This window comes from Loxodonta africana, chromosome 2 (genome assembly GCF_030014295.1).
Source record: "Loxodonta africana isolate mLoxAfr1 chromosome 2, mLoxAfr1.hap2, whole genome shotgun sequence".
NCBI lineage: Eukaryota > Metazoa > Chordata > Mammalia > Proboscidea > Elephantidae > Loxodonta > Loxodonta africana.
The window spans coordinates 154,108,520-154,124,491 of record NC_087343.1 but is presented as its reverse complement, the minus strand read 5'-3'; the positions used below and the strand labels follow the sequence as shown (position 1 = coordinate 154,124,491).

General features: G+C 38.9%; 1 protein-coding gene across 1 annotated transcript; it reads right to left on the bottom strand.

Annotated features, from left to right (window-relative positions):
* Window positions 1–4,809: 4,809 nt before the first annotated feature.
* Window positions 4,810–10,319, bottom strand: LOC100659489 (protocadherin beta-14). Its single transcript, XM_003404561.4, has one exon. The coding sequence runs from the start codon at window positions 9,270–9,272 to the stop codon at window positions 6,873–6,875; it is 2,400 nt and encodes a 799-aa protein (XP_003404609.1). The 5' UTR covers window positions 9,273–10,319; the 3' UTR covers window positions 4,810–6,872.
* Window positions 10,320–15,972: the final 5,653 nt, after the last annotated feature.

Here is a 15,972-nt window from a genome sequence, read left to right as displayed (position 1 = left end):
ATTGCAACTCGAGGCTTGAATTTATTCTTCAGTTCTTTCAGCTTGAGAAATGCCGAGCGTGTTCTTCCCTTTTGGTTTTCCATCTCCAGCTCTTTGTATATGTCATTATAATACTTTACTTTGTCTCCTCGAGAGGCCCTTCGAAATCTTCTGTTCAGTTCTTTACTTCATCGATTCTTCCTTTTGCTTTAGCTGCTCGACACTCAAGAGCAAGTTTCAGAGTCTCCTCTGACATCCATCTTGGTCTTTTCTTTCTTTCCTGTCTTTTCAGTGACCTCTTGCTTTCTTCATGGGTGATGTCCTTGATGTCTTTCCACAACTCCTCTGGTCTTCAGTCACTAGTGTTCAATGCATCAAATCTATTCTTGAGATGGTCTCTAAATTCAGATGGGATATACTCAAGGTCATATTTTGGCTCTCGTGGACACACAGAAATCAAATTGGCTACATCTGTGGAAAGAGATGATGGAAAAGCTCAATATCATCAGTCAGAACAAGGCCAGAGGCTGACTGTGGAAATTTCTAGGCATAGGTATCTTTTTTATTCATCCTGTTAGGCTTTTTTGTGTCTCTTGAATCTGTGTGTTGATGTTTTGATTAGTTCTGGAAAATTCCCAGACATCATTTCTTCAAATATTGCTTCCGCCCCAATATTTCTCGTTTCTTCTTCTGTGGTTCTGATTAGAGGTATGCTAGACTGTCTTACTCTGTCCTATGTTCCTAACCATCTGCTTTGTATTTTTTATCTTACTAACTCTCTGAGTTGCATACTGGGTAAATTATATTCTGACCTATCTTTTACTTCACTAATTCTTTGTTTTCCGTTCTTTGTTTAGTTATATCTAATTTTCTATTAAATCTTTATATACAGTTTAACATTTTGATTATTATATTTTTCATTTCTAGGAGTTTTTTCTTGGTTTCCATAATCTTTTACATTTTATAGTTTCTTATTCCCTGTACATCTTAAAGTTTATCTTTTATTTCAATTGAGGTGTTTCATATATTATAGTCTGATAAGTATAATATTTGAAGTGCTTGCAAGTTTATTTCTGTGTTCTGTTGTTCTGCTGGCTCTCACTCATGGTGTCATGTTTCCTTGTATACGCAGTTATCTCTGTGTTTGGGTTATGAACATAAAAATTATTTATAAGTAATTTGAAGCTTAGGATGAAGAAACTTTCTTTCATTAGAAGAGCTGCATTTGATTCTATCAGGACCTGGGAGCACTAGTTGTCAATGACTACCTTAAATCAAGTTCAAGGCTAGAAACAAAATTCAAGGCTGAAATTCCACACAAGAGCCCATCTATTTCTTGTTTACTCTTATCCTGAGCGTGTGCTTTTGAGGATCCATGATTATTGACGGTAGTGTCTTCCATAAACTCCTCATTTTGTCAAGCTTTTATATGCCTCCTTCATTATATAACCCATCAAAATGGAGATTCAAAATTCCCAGGATCTCAAATGTTCTCAGGGAAAAAGTGTATTTTGTGCTCATTTATTGCTCTAGATTTCCTTTTTTACCTTCAACTTTAACCTGACACCATATTAGTGTCTCATAAGCTAATTATTTTCAGGGGAAGGGTCGGTCTGTGTTTTCAGTGGAGGGATCGGTCTACATAAGCTATGCCAATAAATCACGAGTCACCAGTAAACTCTTAGCTTTCATAGGGTATGAATAATAGACCTTCTCAAGAGGCTAGAGAAATAATTTGTGGGTTTTTTACAAATTTCAACTGATTAGTAAGAAATTAACTCTATAATACTGCAATTTAAACAATCTCTTAGAAGAGACAAGTTTTATCGTTGCCACTGGAATTAGTTCCCACTTTTCTCTGCACTTCCTATCCCCCTACATACACACATATGTCTTCTTCCCTATACTTTTTTCTCCTCTCTTCCCATCCTATTCTCTCTTTCTCGCTATCTCTATCTCACTTTCGCTCTCTCCTAAATTCAGGTGAACAGAATAGCGTTCTTCACACAATTCCCCCCCCATAACATACTCCTTGAAAGCCATTTGCTTGTTTATTTATTTTAGTAGAAAGTTCCAATCTACTACTCTATCCTCTTTTGGCACCAATGCTAATGACTTAATATGAGTTTTTCCAAAAAAAATTCTATTTCCAGATCTCTCCTCTAAATCAAAGACTGCTCACTCCATGTCTCAGGGTAAATATCTAATATACTTTTTCACCTAATCACGTCCAGAACTGCACTGGCCATCTTCCACTCAAACCTGATCCCTTTAAGTGGCTACTCCTTTCTACCATGACTCAGGTTGAAAACTATGGCGTGATCCTTGATTCCTCCGTTTAATACTCCACATCAGGTGCATCAGCAAAACTTACGGGCTCTACCTTTAAAATATTTTCAGAATTTAATAATTTTACCATTTTCACTTTCTCATCTTCGTCAAAGACACCATAAAATTTCGCACAGATTGGTCTCCTCTCACACTGACCGGTCTCCTTGCTTTCACCATTGTCCCAATATAACACATTTTTAAGAAGAAAGTCAACCTGGTTCTTTTTAAACTTAAGTCCAATTATGTCATTCCTCTGATCTAAAACCTTTAACTGCTCCTATACTCACCAGCTCACAGCAAAAGCCAATGTTGTTTACCATTATCTTTCATATCTTTTCTAAAATTAATTCCCCACCCACTTCATCTGCCACAATGGAGGTTCTCAAAGTATATTATAAGTGCCCCTGGCAGTTCTGAAAACCTATTCATAATATTTCGCAAGGTCAAAGCTACTTTCCTTAAAATCCTAAAACATAATTTGCCTTTTTTCATTCTTATCATTCTCTTATCAGTGGAGTTATCCAGATGGTATGTATGTAATATTATAACTGAATGCAGAAGCAGAAATGAGAATCCAATTGTCATTTAAAACATTTTCAAATATGTAAAACTATGCCATTCATCTATTTTGTTTTGGAAAAGTAGTTAATTTTTTAAAAAATACTTTATTTAGCATGTAACAGCTTTAATGTTGTTATTTTTAAACACAGAAATATTTTTTTTAAACTGAGATGTTTTAAACTGTGTTTCTAATACAGTAGATGTTGATAAAGTTAATATATATCAAAATACTCTTTGGATCCTCAATAATTTCTAAGAGCGTGATACCAAAAAGTTTACAAATGCAGTGCTATAGCCACACTAGTTTTGCTATTTATCAAACATCCCAGTCTAATTCGGCCTCAGTGTTTTTCTACTGCCTATTCCCTCTGGTTATAATGCTTTGCCCTGAGAAATCCACATAGGTTCCTTAAAGAATAAGACTTGTTCTGATGATCTTACGTGAAGTTGCTACTCTCTAGCATTCCTCATTCCTCTTTCCTGTTTTATTTTTCTCCAGAGTAAGTTAATGATTCAACATAGTATGTAATTTGCTTATTATACATCTTGTTTTTATATTCTTTCACTAGAATGTAAGCTCCAAGAAAACAGGAATTTTTGTGTATTTTCTTCACAGCTGTATTTTCAGCACCAAAAAAAAAAGTATTTAGCACATTGTAAACATTCAATAAATATCTAATGAATGAATCAATGAATCAATGTTCAATGTTTATTTACATATATGTATATGTCTACAAATATCGTGTGTTATATGAATATTTACATAGGTGTAAACATTTGAGATTTATCCATGTAGTTGTACACACAACTTGTTCATTCCTTTTGATCACTGCATAATACTCCTTCGCAAGCATGTTCCACATTTTACCTATCAGTTGTTTCATTAATGGACAAGTAGGTGGACTCCTACTTTTATACCAGAACCTATCCCAAGATGAACATTCTCACACACGTCGGTTTGTAAACCTGTGTAAGAGTTTTCTGGCTTATATATCCCTAAGTGGAAATGCCAGCTCATACAGTATGTACATACTAAATTTCACTAAAAGACTGCGAGAAAGCTATCAAAACAGTCTGCACGTGAGATTTCCTATTATTCTGCTTGATATTATTCAAATTTCTCATTTTTACTAATCTTATGCATGTAAATTGGCATCTCATTTTGGTACGCATTTCACCAACTGTCACTTCAAGTTCTTTTCAGACTTTTCATTTTCTCCTTATTGGATTCTTTCTCCCTTTTGTCCTTTTTTATTCCATTGGCTTTCCTGGCTTTTTTTTCTCTTCTCACCTGCAAGTTATTTGAATAATCTAAATATTAATCCTTCCAGTTAAAGCACTGCAAGCAGCTTCTCCCTGTCTGTCATCCACTAGCTTGTCTATGGTATCTTTAGCTTTTAGAATTTTAAGTTATCTTTATGTTTTGTACCTTTAAAGCCTTAAGAAGTTCAAGCCAATCCTAAGGTCATAAAGATATTTTTCTCTAGGTTCTTTTTTTCCCAATGCAAATATTTATAATTCAGTTCTTAGAGCCACATGATGTTTATTTTTATGGCATGAGATAGGGATTTTGTTTCTTTACATTGTTGTTGCTGTTAGGTGCTGTCAAGTCAGTTCCAACTCATGGCAATTTAATGTGCAGTAGAACACACTGCACGGTCCGGCCCCATCCTCATAACCGTTGCTGTGTCTGAGCCCATCGTTTCAGCCACTGTGTCAATTCATCTCTTTGCGGGTCTTCCTCTTTTTCACTGATCCTTCTCCAGGGACTGCTCCCTCCTGATAAAATGTCCAAAGTACTTGAGATGAAGTCTCACCATCCTTGCTTCTAAGGGGCATCTGGCTGTGCTTCTTCCAAGATGGATTTGTTCATTCTTCTGGCAGTGCATGGTATATTCAGCATTCTTCGCCAGCACTGTAATTTAAAGGCATCAAGTCTTTAGTCTTGCTTATTCATTGTCCAGCTTTCACATGCATATGAGTCAATTGAAAATACCATGGCTTGGGCCAGGCGCACCTTAGTTCTCAAGGTGACATCTTTGCTTTCTAACCCTTTAAAGGAGTCTTTTGCAGCAGATTTGCCCAGTGCAATGTCTCTTCTCTCAGCTGCTGCTTCCATGGGCATTGATCGTGGATCCAAGTAAAATGAAACCCTTGACAATGTCGATCTTTTCTCTCTTTATCATGATGTTGCTTATTGGTCCAGTTGTGAGAATTTTTGTTTCCTTTATGTTGACATGTAATCTATACTGAAGGTTGTGGTCTTGGATCTTCATCAATCGGTGCTTTAAGTTCTCTTCACATTCAGCAAGCAAGGTTGTGTCATCCGCATATCGCAGGTTGTTAATGAATTTTCCTCCAATCCTGATGCCTCATTCTCCTTCACATAGTCAAGCTTCTCAGGGTACTTGTCAGCACACAAATTGACTAAGTATAGTGAAAAAGTACAACCCTGATGCATACCTTTCCTGATTTTAAACTATGCAGTATCTCCTTGTTCTGTTCAAATGACTGCCTCTTGGTCTATGTAGAGGTTCCTCATGAGCACAATTAAGTGTTCTGGAGTTCCCATTCTTTGCAGTTATCAATAATTTGTTATGTTCACACAGTTGAATGTCTTTGCATAGTCAATAAACCACAGGTAACCATCATTCTGGTATTCTCTGCTTTCAGCCAAGATCCATCTGACATCAACAATGTTATCTCTTGCTCCATGTCCTCGTCTAAATCTAGCTTGAATTTCTGGCAGTTCCCTCCCTGCTGATGTACTGCTGCAATCATTTTTTAATTATCTTCAGTAAAACTTGATTTGTGTGTGATATTAATTATATTGTTTGATAATTTCTGCATTCTGTTAGATCAACATTCTTTGGAATAGGCACGAATATTAAAGTAGTTCTTTGAAATTACACGCATAACAAATTATTAATTCAGTGTAGTCACTTTTATTTTGTCAAAAAGTGAGCTCTTGAACAACACTATACCACCACAACAAAAAGGTTCTCTAATACCCAATATAGAAAGTAGCATTTTTATGATAAAAGTTTTCAAGCATAGAATTAAAAAAAAACTGCTATCATTGAGTGGATTCCGACTCATAGTGACCCTGTAGGACAGAGTAGAAATGCCCCTATAGGGTTTCCAAGGATTGGCTGGTGGATTCTAACTGTTGACCTTTTGGTTAGCAGCTGAGCGCTTAACCGCTCCTCCACAAGAGCTCCAAGCACAGAATAGTATGATAAAATACTTCCCAACAAAATTAAAAACCATTTTTAAAAATTTTTGCTTTATATTTTTGATGAAGTAAATTACATATGTAGTGACATTCACACCTAAATACTTCAGTACGCACCTCCAAAAATTAAGAACCTTGCCTTGCATAACGATACCACTATCGCAAGAAAAATAGCAGTAGTTTCTTTTTTATATAGCTTGTTATTGTTATTGAGAATATCCATAGCACAGCATACATCAATTCAACACTTTCTACATGTACAGTTCAGTGACATTGATTGCATTCTTTGAGTTGTGCAACCATTCTCACCCTCCTTTTCTAAATTGTTCCTCCCCCATTAACATAAACTCACTGTCCCTCAAACTTCCTATCTAACCTTTTAAGTTGCTGTTGTCAATTTGACATATAGATTTCTCAAAAGAGCACAAGGCTCAAGGCAGGCATTCTTTACGAATAAGCTAAAATATTGTTTGCTTTAAATACTTCAAGGGATGTTTTTGGTTTAAAGTTAAGGTTTAAAGATTATCTCAGGGCACTAATTTCAGGAGCAACAGTTTCTTAATATAACATTTTCGACCAAATTAACAAAAAACAAAGTATAGAGATTATATTTCCATCCCTTTATAGCCACTAATAAAGATTTCTAAAGGATTGCATGAACAATGGTAATGATGCATGCAACTATAGTACAACCTAACATCTATTACAGATTAAGCAAAAAGCATTAGCAGTTTGTATGCCAAGAATAATAAAAGGCTTAAATAAATTATTGAATATTGAATCCGAAACTGTTTCGGAAGTTGGTGCTTTCCCCCATATTCCTACCAGAGTCCTGGACTGAGAGATTGGGGATAATTGGCTTCAGAAATTTAAATTCATTAGTCCCAGAACCTCCCGTCAGACAAACCTCGTACTGGTAGCTGTGGGACAGGGTCCCGGTGCCGCTGACGTCCACCAAGTGGTCCGGAAAGTGGCGCTGGGGTACCGGATAGCGACCCACCAAAGCGGCCCTGTTCCTTCTGCACAGCCGCACCAAGACGAACAGGAGCACCGAGAACAGGAAGAGCGACGAGACCGACGCCAACGCAATGACCAAGTAGACGGTGAGAGAGTCTGCCTGAGCCTCGTCCGGGGCCACCTCAGGTAGCGGCAGGTAGGGCTGCGAGAAGCCATCCACCAGGAGCACGTGCAGCGTGACGCTGGCCGAACTTGGCGGTTCACCATTATCCTTGACCAGCACGACTAGCTTGTGCTTGGCGGCGTCGCGCTCACTCAGCAGCCTGGCGGTGCGCACCTCGCCATTGTGCGCCCACACGCTGAACAGCCCGGGCTCCGTGGCCTTGAGCAGCTGGTAGGACAGCCAGGCGTTCTGGCCCGAGTCTCTGTCCACCGCCACCACCTTGGTCACCAGGTAGCCCGCCTCAGCTGCCCTAGGCACCAGCTCAGTGCAGGGCGCAGAGCCGTTCTGCAGCGGGTACAGCACGAAGGGCGAGTTGTCGTTTTCGTCCACGACCTCCACGCGCACCAGCGCCTCGCTGCTCAGCGCCGGGGAGCCTGCGTCTGTCGCGCCCACGCGGAACTCGAAGGCTCGCAGGGCTTCGTAATCCAGCGACCTGAGGGCGAAGAGGTGTCCGTTGTCCGCGTTGATGGAGACCAAGGAGGCGAGGGGGAGGTGCGGGTCCTGGGGCGGCAGCAGCGAGTAGGTGACTTGGGAGTTGGAGCCTGAGTCCCTGTCTGTGGCGCTGACGCTGCCCATGTGCAGGGCGGGGCTGTTGTTCTCGCGGACGAACAGGGTGTAGGAGGTTTGTGTGAAAGTTGGAGCGTTGTCATTGACATCTGAGACCCATATAGTTATATTGTGCTGGGTTTTCAGTCTAGGGGACCCCAAATCTGTGACGGTGATGGTGACGTTATACTCGGCTGTCATCTCTCTGTCAAGGGCTTTTTCAGTAACCAGAGTGAAGAAATTCTTGAAGGTCGGTTTAAGGATAAAGGGTAGGTCATCCTGAATAGAGCAAATCACCCTCCCATTATCTCCAGAGTCTTGGTCTCGGACACTAAAAACAGCAACAAGCGTCTCTGGCGCGTTCTCTGGTATTCTGTTTGTAATTGACGACATAGTCACTTCCGGTCGATTGTCGTTTATATCCATTACTTTAACCAGAAGAATGCATTTTTCTGAAAGACCCCCACCATCTGTTGCCTGAATATTTATAGTGTAGCATTGTGTTACTTCAAAATCCAAGAGTGCTCTCAAATGCACTTCCCCAGATACTGGATTGATTTCAAATATTCTACGAATATCTTCCGATGCATGGAAGAATGTATAAGATATTTTCCCATGATTTCCTGCATCAGAATCCTTAGCAGAGACAGTGGTAACCCAGGAGCCAAGGGGTGTGTCCTCCAGGACCTGCACTTCATACAGCTCCTGAGAAAACTCAGGGGCGTTGTCATTGATATCCAAGACTTTGATGAACACCGTGGTTGTCCCAGACCTGGGCGGGGTCCCGCCATCCAGCGCTGTGAGTGTTAATCTGAGTTCAGGCTCCTCTTCGTGATCCAACGCTTTGTCCAGGACCAACTCTGGGTATATCTTTCCATCACCGCTGTCTCTAATTTTAACGTAGAAATGTGAATTGGGGCTAATTGTGTAGTTTTGGAGACTGTTGCTTCCTGTGTCCAAATCTTGAGCACTCTCCATTAAGAATGTGGTTCCAATTGTTGTACTTTCTGATATTTTCAAAAGTATTTCCTTGTCTAGGAATGTAGGAGAGTGATCATTTATATCTTCGATGTGCAGCTCAGCCCGAAAAAACTGTAAAGGGTTTTTCAATAACACTTGAAAATGCAGCACACAGGGCTCAGTGGAGCCACATAGCTCTTCTCGGTCCAGTTTCTCATTTAAGAACAAATCCCCGGTCAGCAAATCAAGGTACAAATGCTTTTTGTTATCATCAGACACTACCCGTGCCTCCCGTGAAGACAGCTCCTCTACCTTCAGCCCCAGGTCCCTTGCCAGACTGGCCACAAAGGAGCCAATTTCCCTTTCCTCTGCCACTGAATAGCGCCCAGATTGAAGACCCGCCTGAGACAATCCCAGCAAAACAAAGAGAATCAGGACTTGCCTTTTCCGCAGCAGAGCAAGCGCCCCTCTGGTATCCATGGTTCCTTCAGGCAAACACTTGTGTGGAAAATTTAAACTGCAGCCCTAATTCTGGAAGGCTGAATTTCTGATTTTTCTATATGAACCCCCTGGAAGGTATACAACCCTCCAGCGGTTCTGTAGGTGAAGCTCCTTTAACGCCTCTCTTTTCAGTGGACCGGATGATCTCTGTTCTCCTGAATAACGAAGCCCACAGAGTCATCCCGTGCACCGTTTTTCATCTTATCCTGCAGCGCCACCACGCGTCTCTGAAATTTTTTCATTAAAATTTTTTGTGTCTTTGAACAAGCAATTCATGAACACATCTGGAATATTTTAAAGCAGATCCTAGACATCATACATTGTTTCCTCCGAATATTTCAGTATCTCTAATAGATAAGAACTTTTAAAATATAGCCACAATACCACTGTCACAACCAACAAACTTAGCAATAATTCCTTAATATAATTTAAACTTAGTCTGTTTGTTTTCCTCCACAATTTATTTTATTGTTGTTTGTTTGCTTTTAATCAGGATCCAAGCAAGGTGTGTACACAGCATTTTAATTGCCACTTTTTTGAAGGCCTGGCAAGAAGGATCCATTAATGTCTTTGGGTGAAGAAATAATATTTTTTTCAGGCCATTTCTTGAGTAATTACAAATATATTCTCTACTCCATTCTTGTAAATACTTGAGTTCAGCCATTTATAGTTAGTAATGTCATTAGTTTTATCACATTGGTATTTTAAAAAATACGTGCGTGTAGTTGGGAAAATCAAACATCACAAAATGGTACACAGTTAAGTATAAGTCTCTTTCCCTCACTTAAGGTCCAGTCTACATTCTCAGAGGCAATGCCAATCTCTTGTATTTCTTCCGTAGATGTCCATGTACCTACTAGCATATATATCAGTAAAGTCATTTCATCAAATTAAATCCCGATTATACATTTATTTGTGGTATATGTAAAGAACTATAAAACATGGTCCACATTCTTTAAAAAGCTTTAACACTTAAAAGGAAAAAATATAAAACAAGTAGTAAATAGCTGATAATGTAGCAAGACTAGTTTCATGGGCAGTGAATACACAGAAAATGGGCATGGGCACCCAAGTATGCCTATATTTTTCTCACTCCTGACAAGTGTACACACAGCAAGTGAAATTTGGATTGGCCTTAAGCAGCGTACATATATGAATTGTTGCTCAGGGGTAGAGAACATTTCAAGCATGAAGCAGAGCATGACATCACTGAAGATATACAGAGAAGATATCCCTGACAGGGAGGTAGAAAGAAGTAAGAAATGGACAGTACTATAATATGAAATAAGATCATAAGAGCATTTAGTTTACATTTCTGAAAATTTGTGAAATTATTGCTTATGCACAGAAATGTTTTTCTTGCTAAACTTAGTTGAGTCGATCTTCAAAATAGAGTTTATACTTGAGTAAAACAAAAGGAATAATTTTAAATACCTTTATTTATGCTTTCATTAAGCAAGTATTCAAATGCTTTCTCAGTTTTCAGGCACAACACTAGGCTCTAAGGACATGACATGAATAAGATATAGCCCTTGTCTTGATGGAGCTCACAGGCCACAAATATTGGCAGACAGATAATTAAAATATGTCATAGTGCATGCATGGGCAATGTGAAATACTCAAAAAGAACAGCTTGTGCCTGGGAGACAGCATATCATAGTGGTTAAGAACATAGACTCTGGAACCAAGATGTCTGCATTAGAATCCTGGCTCTGCTGCTCACTAGCTATAGACTTGAACAAGTTACCTAGCCTCTATGTGCCTTTGTTTCCTTACCTGCAAAATAGGGTTGATGATAGCATTTACCTCCTAGGATTATCACTGTAGGAACCTAATGAGTTAATATTTATTAAGTGGTTAGCAAGTGCTAGGTAAGTATCTGTCAACAACTAAAATAAATAAAACCTAACCCAGACTTGGGTCATCAGGGAAAGCTTTCCTGAGGTAGTGAACTATAAGTTGTGATCTGAGGGAGCTAGCCAGGAGAGGGAGGGATGTTTCTCACAGGCGTTTTCAGTATGTCTTGAACCTTGAACCATGGAAGAGGAGAATTTATACTTGTGATTAGGGGTAAAAGCAGGGCTAGAACATGAATAATTACATAAGTCGTATCATGCATGTTTTAATTTATCCTAAGGCATTTAAAATACAATACAGCACTTAAGAAATGATTAACATGCTCACATCTGCCTCTCTGAAATATCTGTCTTGCTGCAATATGGAGAATTAATTTCAGGGAGTGAGACTGGAACCAGAGAGACCAGTTAGGAGACGATGGTGGCCTGTACCAGGGTAATGCCAGTGTGGGTGGAGAGAAGAGGGAAGATTAGAAATGTATTTAGGATATGAAATATGTAGGACCTGGTGATTGATAGGTGACATGGGGACAAAAAGAGGAAAGACTCAAGGCTGATTACTTCCACACTTCTGGATTGGCAATTGGGTGGCTAGTGGTATCATTCACTAAAACTGGGAATGCTGAAAAATAAAGCAAGTTGAGGTGGAAGAAGATTATGTGTTCAGTTTTGGACATGCCGATACTGACTTTGATGCTTGTAGAATATACACCCCGCTGTGGGGAATGTGTGTGTCTGTGTGTAAGTAAAGCATAGGAAGTAAACCTAGGCTGGAGATAAGGACTTTGGACTTTGGGATTTATCGGGATATATATGGTGATTAAAACTGTAAGAGCACGAAGATAACCAAGCGAAAGTGCGTCAAGTAAGAATAGAAGAGGGCTTAGGACAGAACTCTGAGAAAATACCTTCATTTAGAGGAGAGAGAGTAAGAAGTGTGTTTGAAAAGACAGAGGGAACGTCCCGAGTTCAATATTGTGAAACTAAAGCAAATAAAATTGCAAGGAGATGAGGAAACTCAATATTATCAAATGCTTCAGAAAAGTCAGAATTAAAATTGTCCGTTGAATTTACGAAGACAATCATTGTGGAAAATTCTGATGAATGTCTACCAAAATCTCTTTTGTGTTTCTTCTACAGTAATAGAAGTGTACCCAACACGTGGCTACTCAGATGGCCTGCCTGTCTCAGCCTTCTTTGTAGCTGGGGGTAGCCAAGTGAATTAAGCTCTCACAGACAGGCTGTGAGCAGAATTTTGGTTTGGTAATTTTCGGTCTGGAATGGAAGACATCTTGGTGTACCACCTCTTTTCCAATCAGCCAGACCCTTAGTGTGGCATTGACCCAGCTACGGCCATGCAGACTATGACATTGCCATAAATAATGTTGGAACAAGTACTGGGAGCAAAATTTGGTCCAAAAAGACTGTGAGGAGCAAAACTGCTCTATCTACCTAATCATTTACGTTTGAACTGTTACATGAAAGAGATACACCTTCTACAAGCCTCTGTACTCTTTGTTTCAGCAGCGTAACCTTACTTAACTTATACAGAAATCTTTGATGACCTTTACAATGGGAGTTTCAGTAGAGTGGTTGTGATGAAAATTAGATTGTGCTTGATTGAAAAGTGATGAGGGAGGGAAAATGAGGATAGACAACTCTTTCAAGAAATTTGGTTGTAAAAAAGTAAATAGATCTGTATCTGGAGGAAAATTTAGACTCTTGAGTTTTTTTTTTTTTAAGATTAGAGAGACTTAACATATATAAAATGTCCATGTCTGGTGTTCTATAGAGAGGGGAGTATTTAAGATACAGAAGAAAGGAGATAATCAACGTGAAGCCCTCAGAAGATGGTTAAAGATGAGATCCAGATAATGTATGAAGGAATTGCACTTAGATAGGTTGAAGGGACCTTAGCAGGGGGAAGAAGAGGTACAGATGTTGTCAAAGCTGTAGTTTGGGGGTCAGAAAACTGAGAGAATTCTCATCTGATGGATTCTATTTTCTCTGTAACGTTTTAGGCAGGTTCATCTGTAAAAGGGAATATGTAAGTGGTAGGGTGAGAAATTTAAGTTAAGATGAATACATTTGAAATATTTGTTATGAAGAATAGAAGAGAAAGCATCATTAGGAAAATATAAAAGAGTTTCTTGTTGCTGAAAGTCTAAGTTTGATGTGAAAAATTTATCATACCAGCAGTATTGATAATTTTGTAATTTTCTCTTATAAAGTGTAATGTCCCAAGGGTAAGATGGGAGAATGCAGACAATTACATTCATTGGGATAGAGTTTCACCATATGGGACAACTAAACAAGACAATTGAGAATATGGGTGAGAGAGAGATTGGGAAGGATAAGCCTGGGTATCAGTAAAATATAAAGGAAATTGGAACAAGAAAGGAGTTGGGTAGGTAGTAGCAGCATCCTGGAATGGAAATCCTGATAAGGTCAAAGACAAGATGCGATGAAAGTAGAAGATGAAAGAGTTAAAAGGATAGAAAATTGTGTTCTTAGAGGAAGTTATCTGAAATTATTATTTCACAGAAGGATCGATTCTGGGTGGTGAAAAGGATAGCATGTATCTATACATTCATTAATGATTGAACTGGAGTAGAGGTGAAGACCTTGGGACTGGGAGAACGTGTTGTTATATTAAACGGTGGGGCCAGAAGTGGTGGTACGACTTGAAGTGGAAAGGAAGATGAGAAGAAGGATGTGTTCGTAAGCTAAAATATACTTAAGTGCTTTCTTTAGCATACTCTTGGCTAATTCCATATTATATCCAGTGGATATAAGACCACTTCCTAAATTTACAGTCTGCTACTTGATTCCTATGAACTGGTTTAAATTTATGTATAAATGACGTATTTGAAGTGAAAGAGCAAAATTTGTTTTTAGCATTATGTTTCAGGACAAGTATTTAGTCACTTGTGCCTGGGCATCTGAGCTCCTGGGCCTGGCCACTCTTCATTAGAGTCAGGAAATGCATAGTTCTTTCCATAAATAAAGAAGTCCTGCTGCTCACATATGGGGAAAAAATTGAACAGTAGACGAGTACCTGGTCCTTGCCTCTGTTTTTGTACCTGTTAGATTCTCCATCTGCCATCTGAATAGCTCTGTCCTCCTGCCCCATTATAGATGAGATAAGGCTCAGCTTACTTGGGACCACAGGCTGCTAGGAGCATGGCACCTTTATTTTTTAAAGTTTAGTTATCTATCATACCATAAAGCCCACCCATTTAAAGTATACAATTAAATGGCTTTTAGAATATTTATAGAGTTGTACAACTATCACCACAATCTAATTTTAGACCATTTCCATCATCATCCAAAAAAAAAGAAACCTTGTACCTGTTAGCAGTCACTGTCCATCCCTCCCCGCCAGCCGTAAGCAACCGCTAAGCTAGTAATCTACTTTCTGTCTCCATAAATTTGTCTACTCTGAACATTTTATATAAATGGGATAATACAATGTGTGAACTTTTATGACTGGCTTCTTCCACTTAGTGTAATGTTTTTGAGGCTCATCTGTGCTGTAGCGTGTATCAGTGCTGCATTCCATTTTATTGCTGAGTAATAACAACTCTCTTGTAGGGAGGTACCACATTGTGTTTATCCACTTGTCAGTTAATGGACGTTTGGGTTATTTCCACTTTTTGGCTATTACGAATAATGCTATTATGAACATTCAGGTGTAAGTTTTTTTGTGTGGACATACATTTTAAATTGTTTTGGGTAGATACGTAGGAGTAGAATTCCTGGGTCACAGGGTAACTCTATGTTTAAAATTTTGAGGAATTGCCAAACTGTTTTCTAATGCGGCTGCACCATTTTACATTCCCACCAGTAATACATTAGGATTCTAATTTCTCCACATCCTCACCAACAGCTGTTACGGTCTTGTCGGTCTTTTTGATTAGTAATTAATTCTCATGTATGAGAAATGGCTATCTTTATTTTTCACCTTCAGTGTTCTATGTATCTCGTCTGGTATGCTAAGAAGCAATAACCCTGTACAGGGGGTAATCTTTATTGATTAACTAGTATCTTGTGAGCTTTTGTTCTAAAAAAAAGAAGTTTTCCTTTAGGGGGAAAAATTGCACTTACTTCCACTTCTGAAAACAGAAAATTAAGATTCAATTAGCCTACATGCACCATAGTTGACTTCTGTTCTCCCCATTTATATTTAATGCAAAGAATAATTAATAGGTCCACACTGGTTTGTTCCACAGTAATGGTTATCTCAGGTATGCTAGAGAAAGGGATTGTACTTCCTGGCGTTATCGATTGACCAATAGACAGCCCCTCTACAGTGCTAAGATAAAGCTTTAAAATATCTTCAAGAGGTGTTTTTCTGCACTGACTCTAGTCTGTTATTAGAAGCAATCACTTTACTCACCCCCATTCATTTCCTCTTTCCTGTGCCTGCTTGCTCTCTCACACACGTCCTTTCTCTCTGTACTCTTACGCGTCTTGTTTAACTGTATTTTCCTTCCGTAACGTGTAGACTTGAGTGACTTTTAAGTGAAATTCATGGGAAATCTCCCCCAGCCATGAAGGCTTTTTCTTCTGTAACTAGTAAGATCATTAAAGGCAAGAGAAGTTGGTTGATGCCTGTGTAGCATGAGATTAAACTGTTTCCCTTACAATGGTTTTAAAAGTTTTTACATGAGAACCCTAAAGGACTATATATTGATACTTCACAATGGTCTCTACATTTGAGTCATTCACTAGTGAATATCATAGTTTTATATCTCTGAGAAAAATGGTTTTCCAACTTTGGATTGCTACCCATTAGCAGGCCTTGAAATCAGTTTAGTGGA

Excerpts from the sequence above, each read along its gene's own strand:
- LOC100659489 (XM_003404561.4), bottom strand. The coding sequence starts at position 9,272 with ATGGATACCAGAGGGGCGCTTGCTCTGCTGCGGAAAAGGCAAGTCCTG.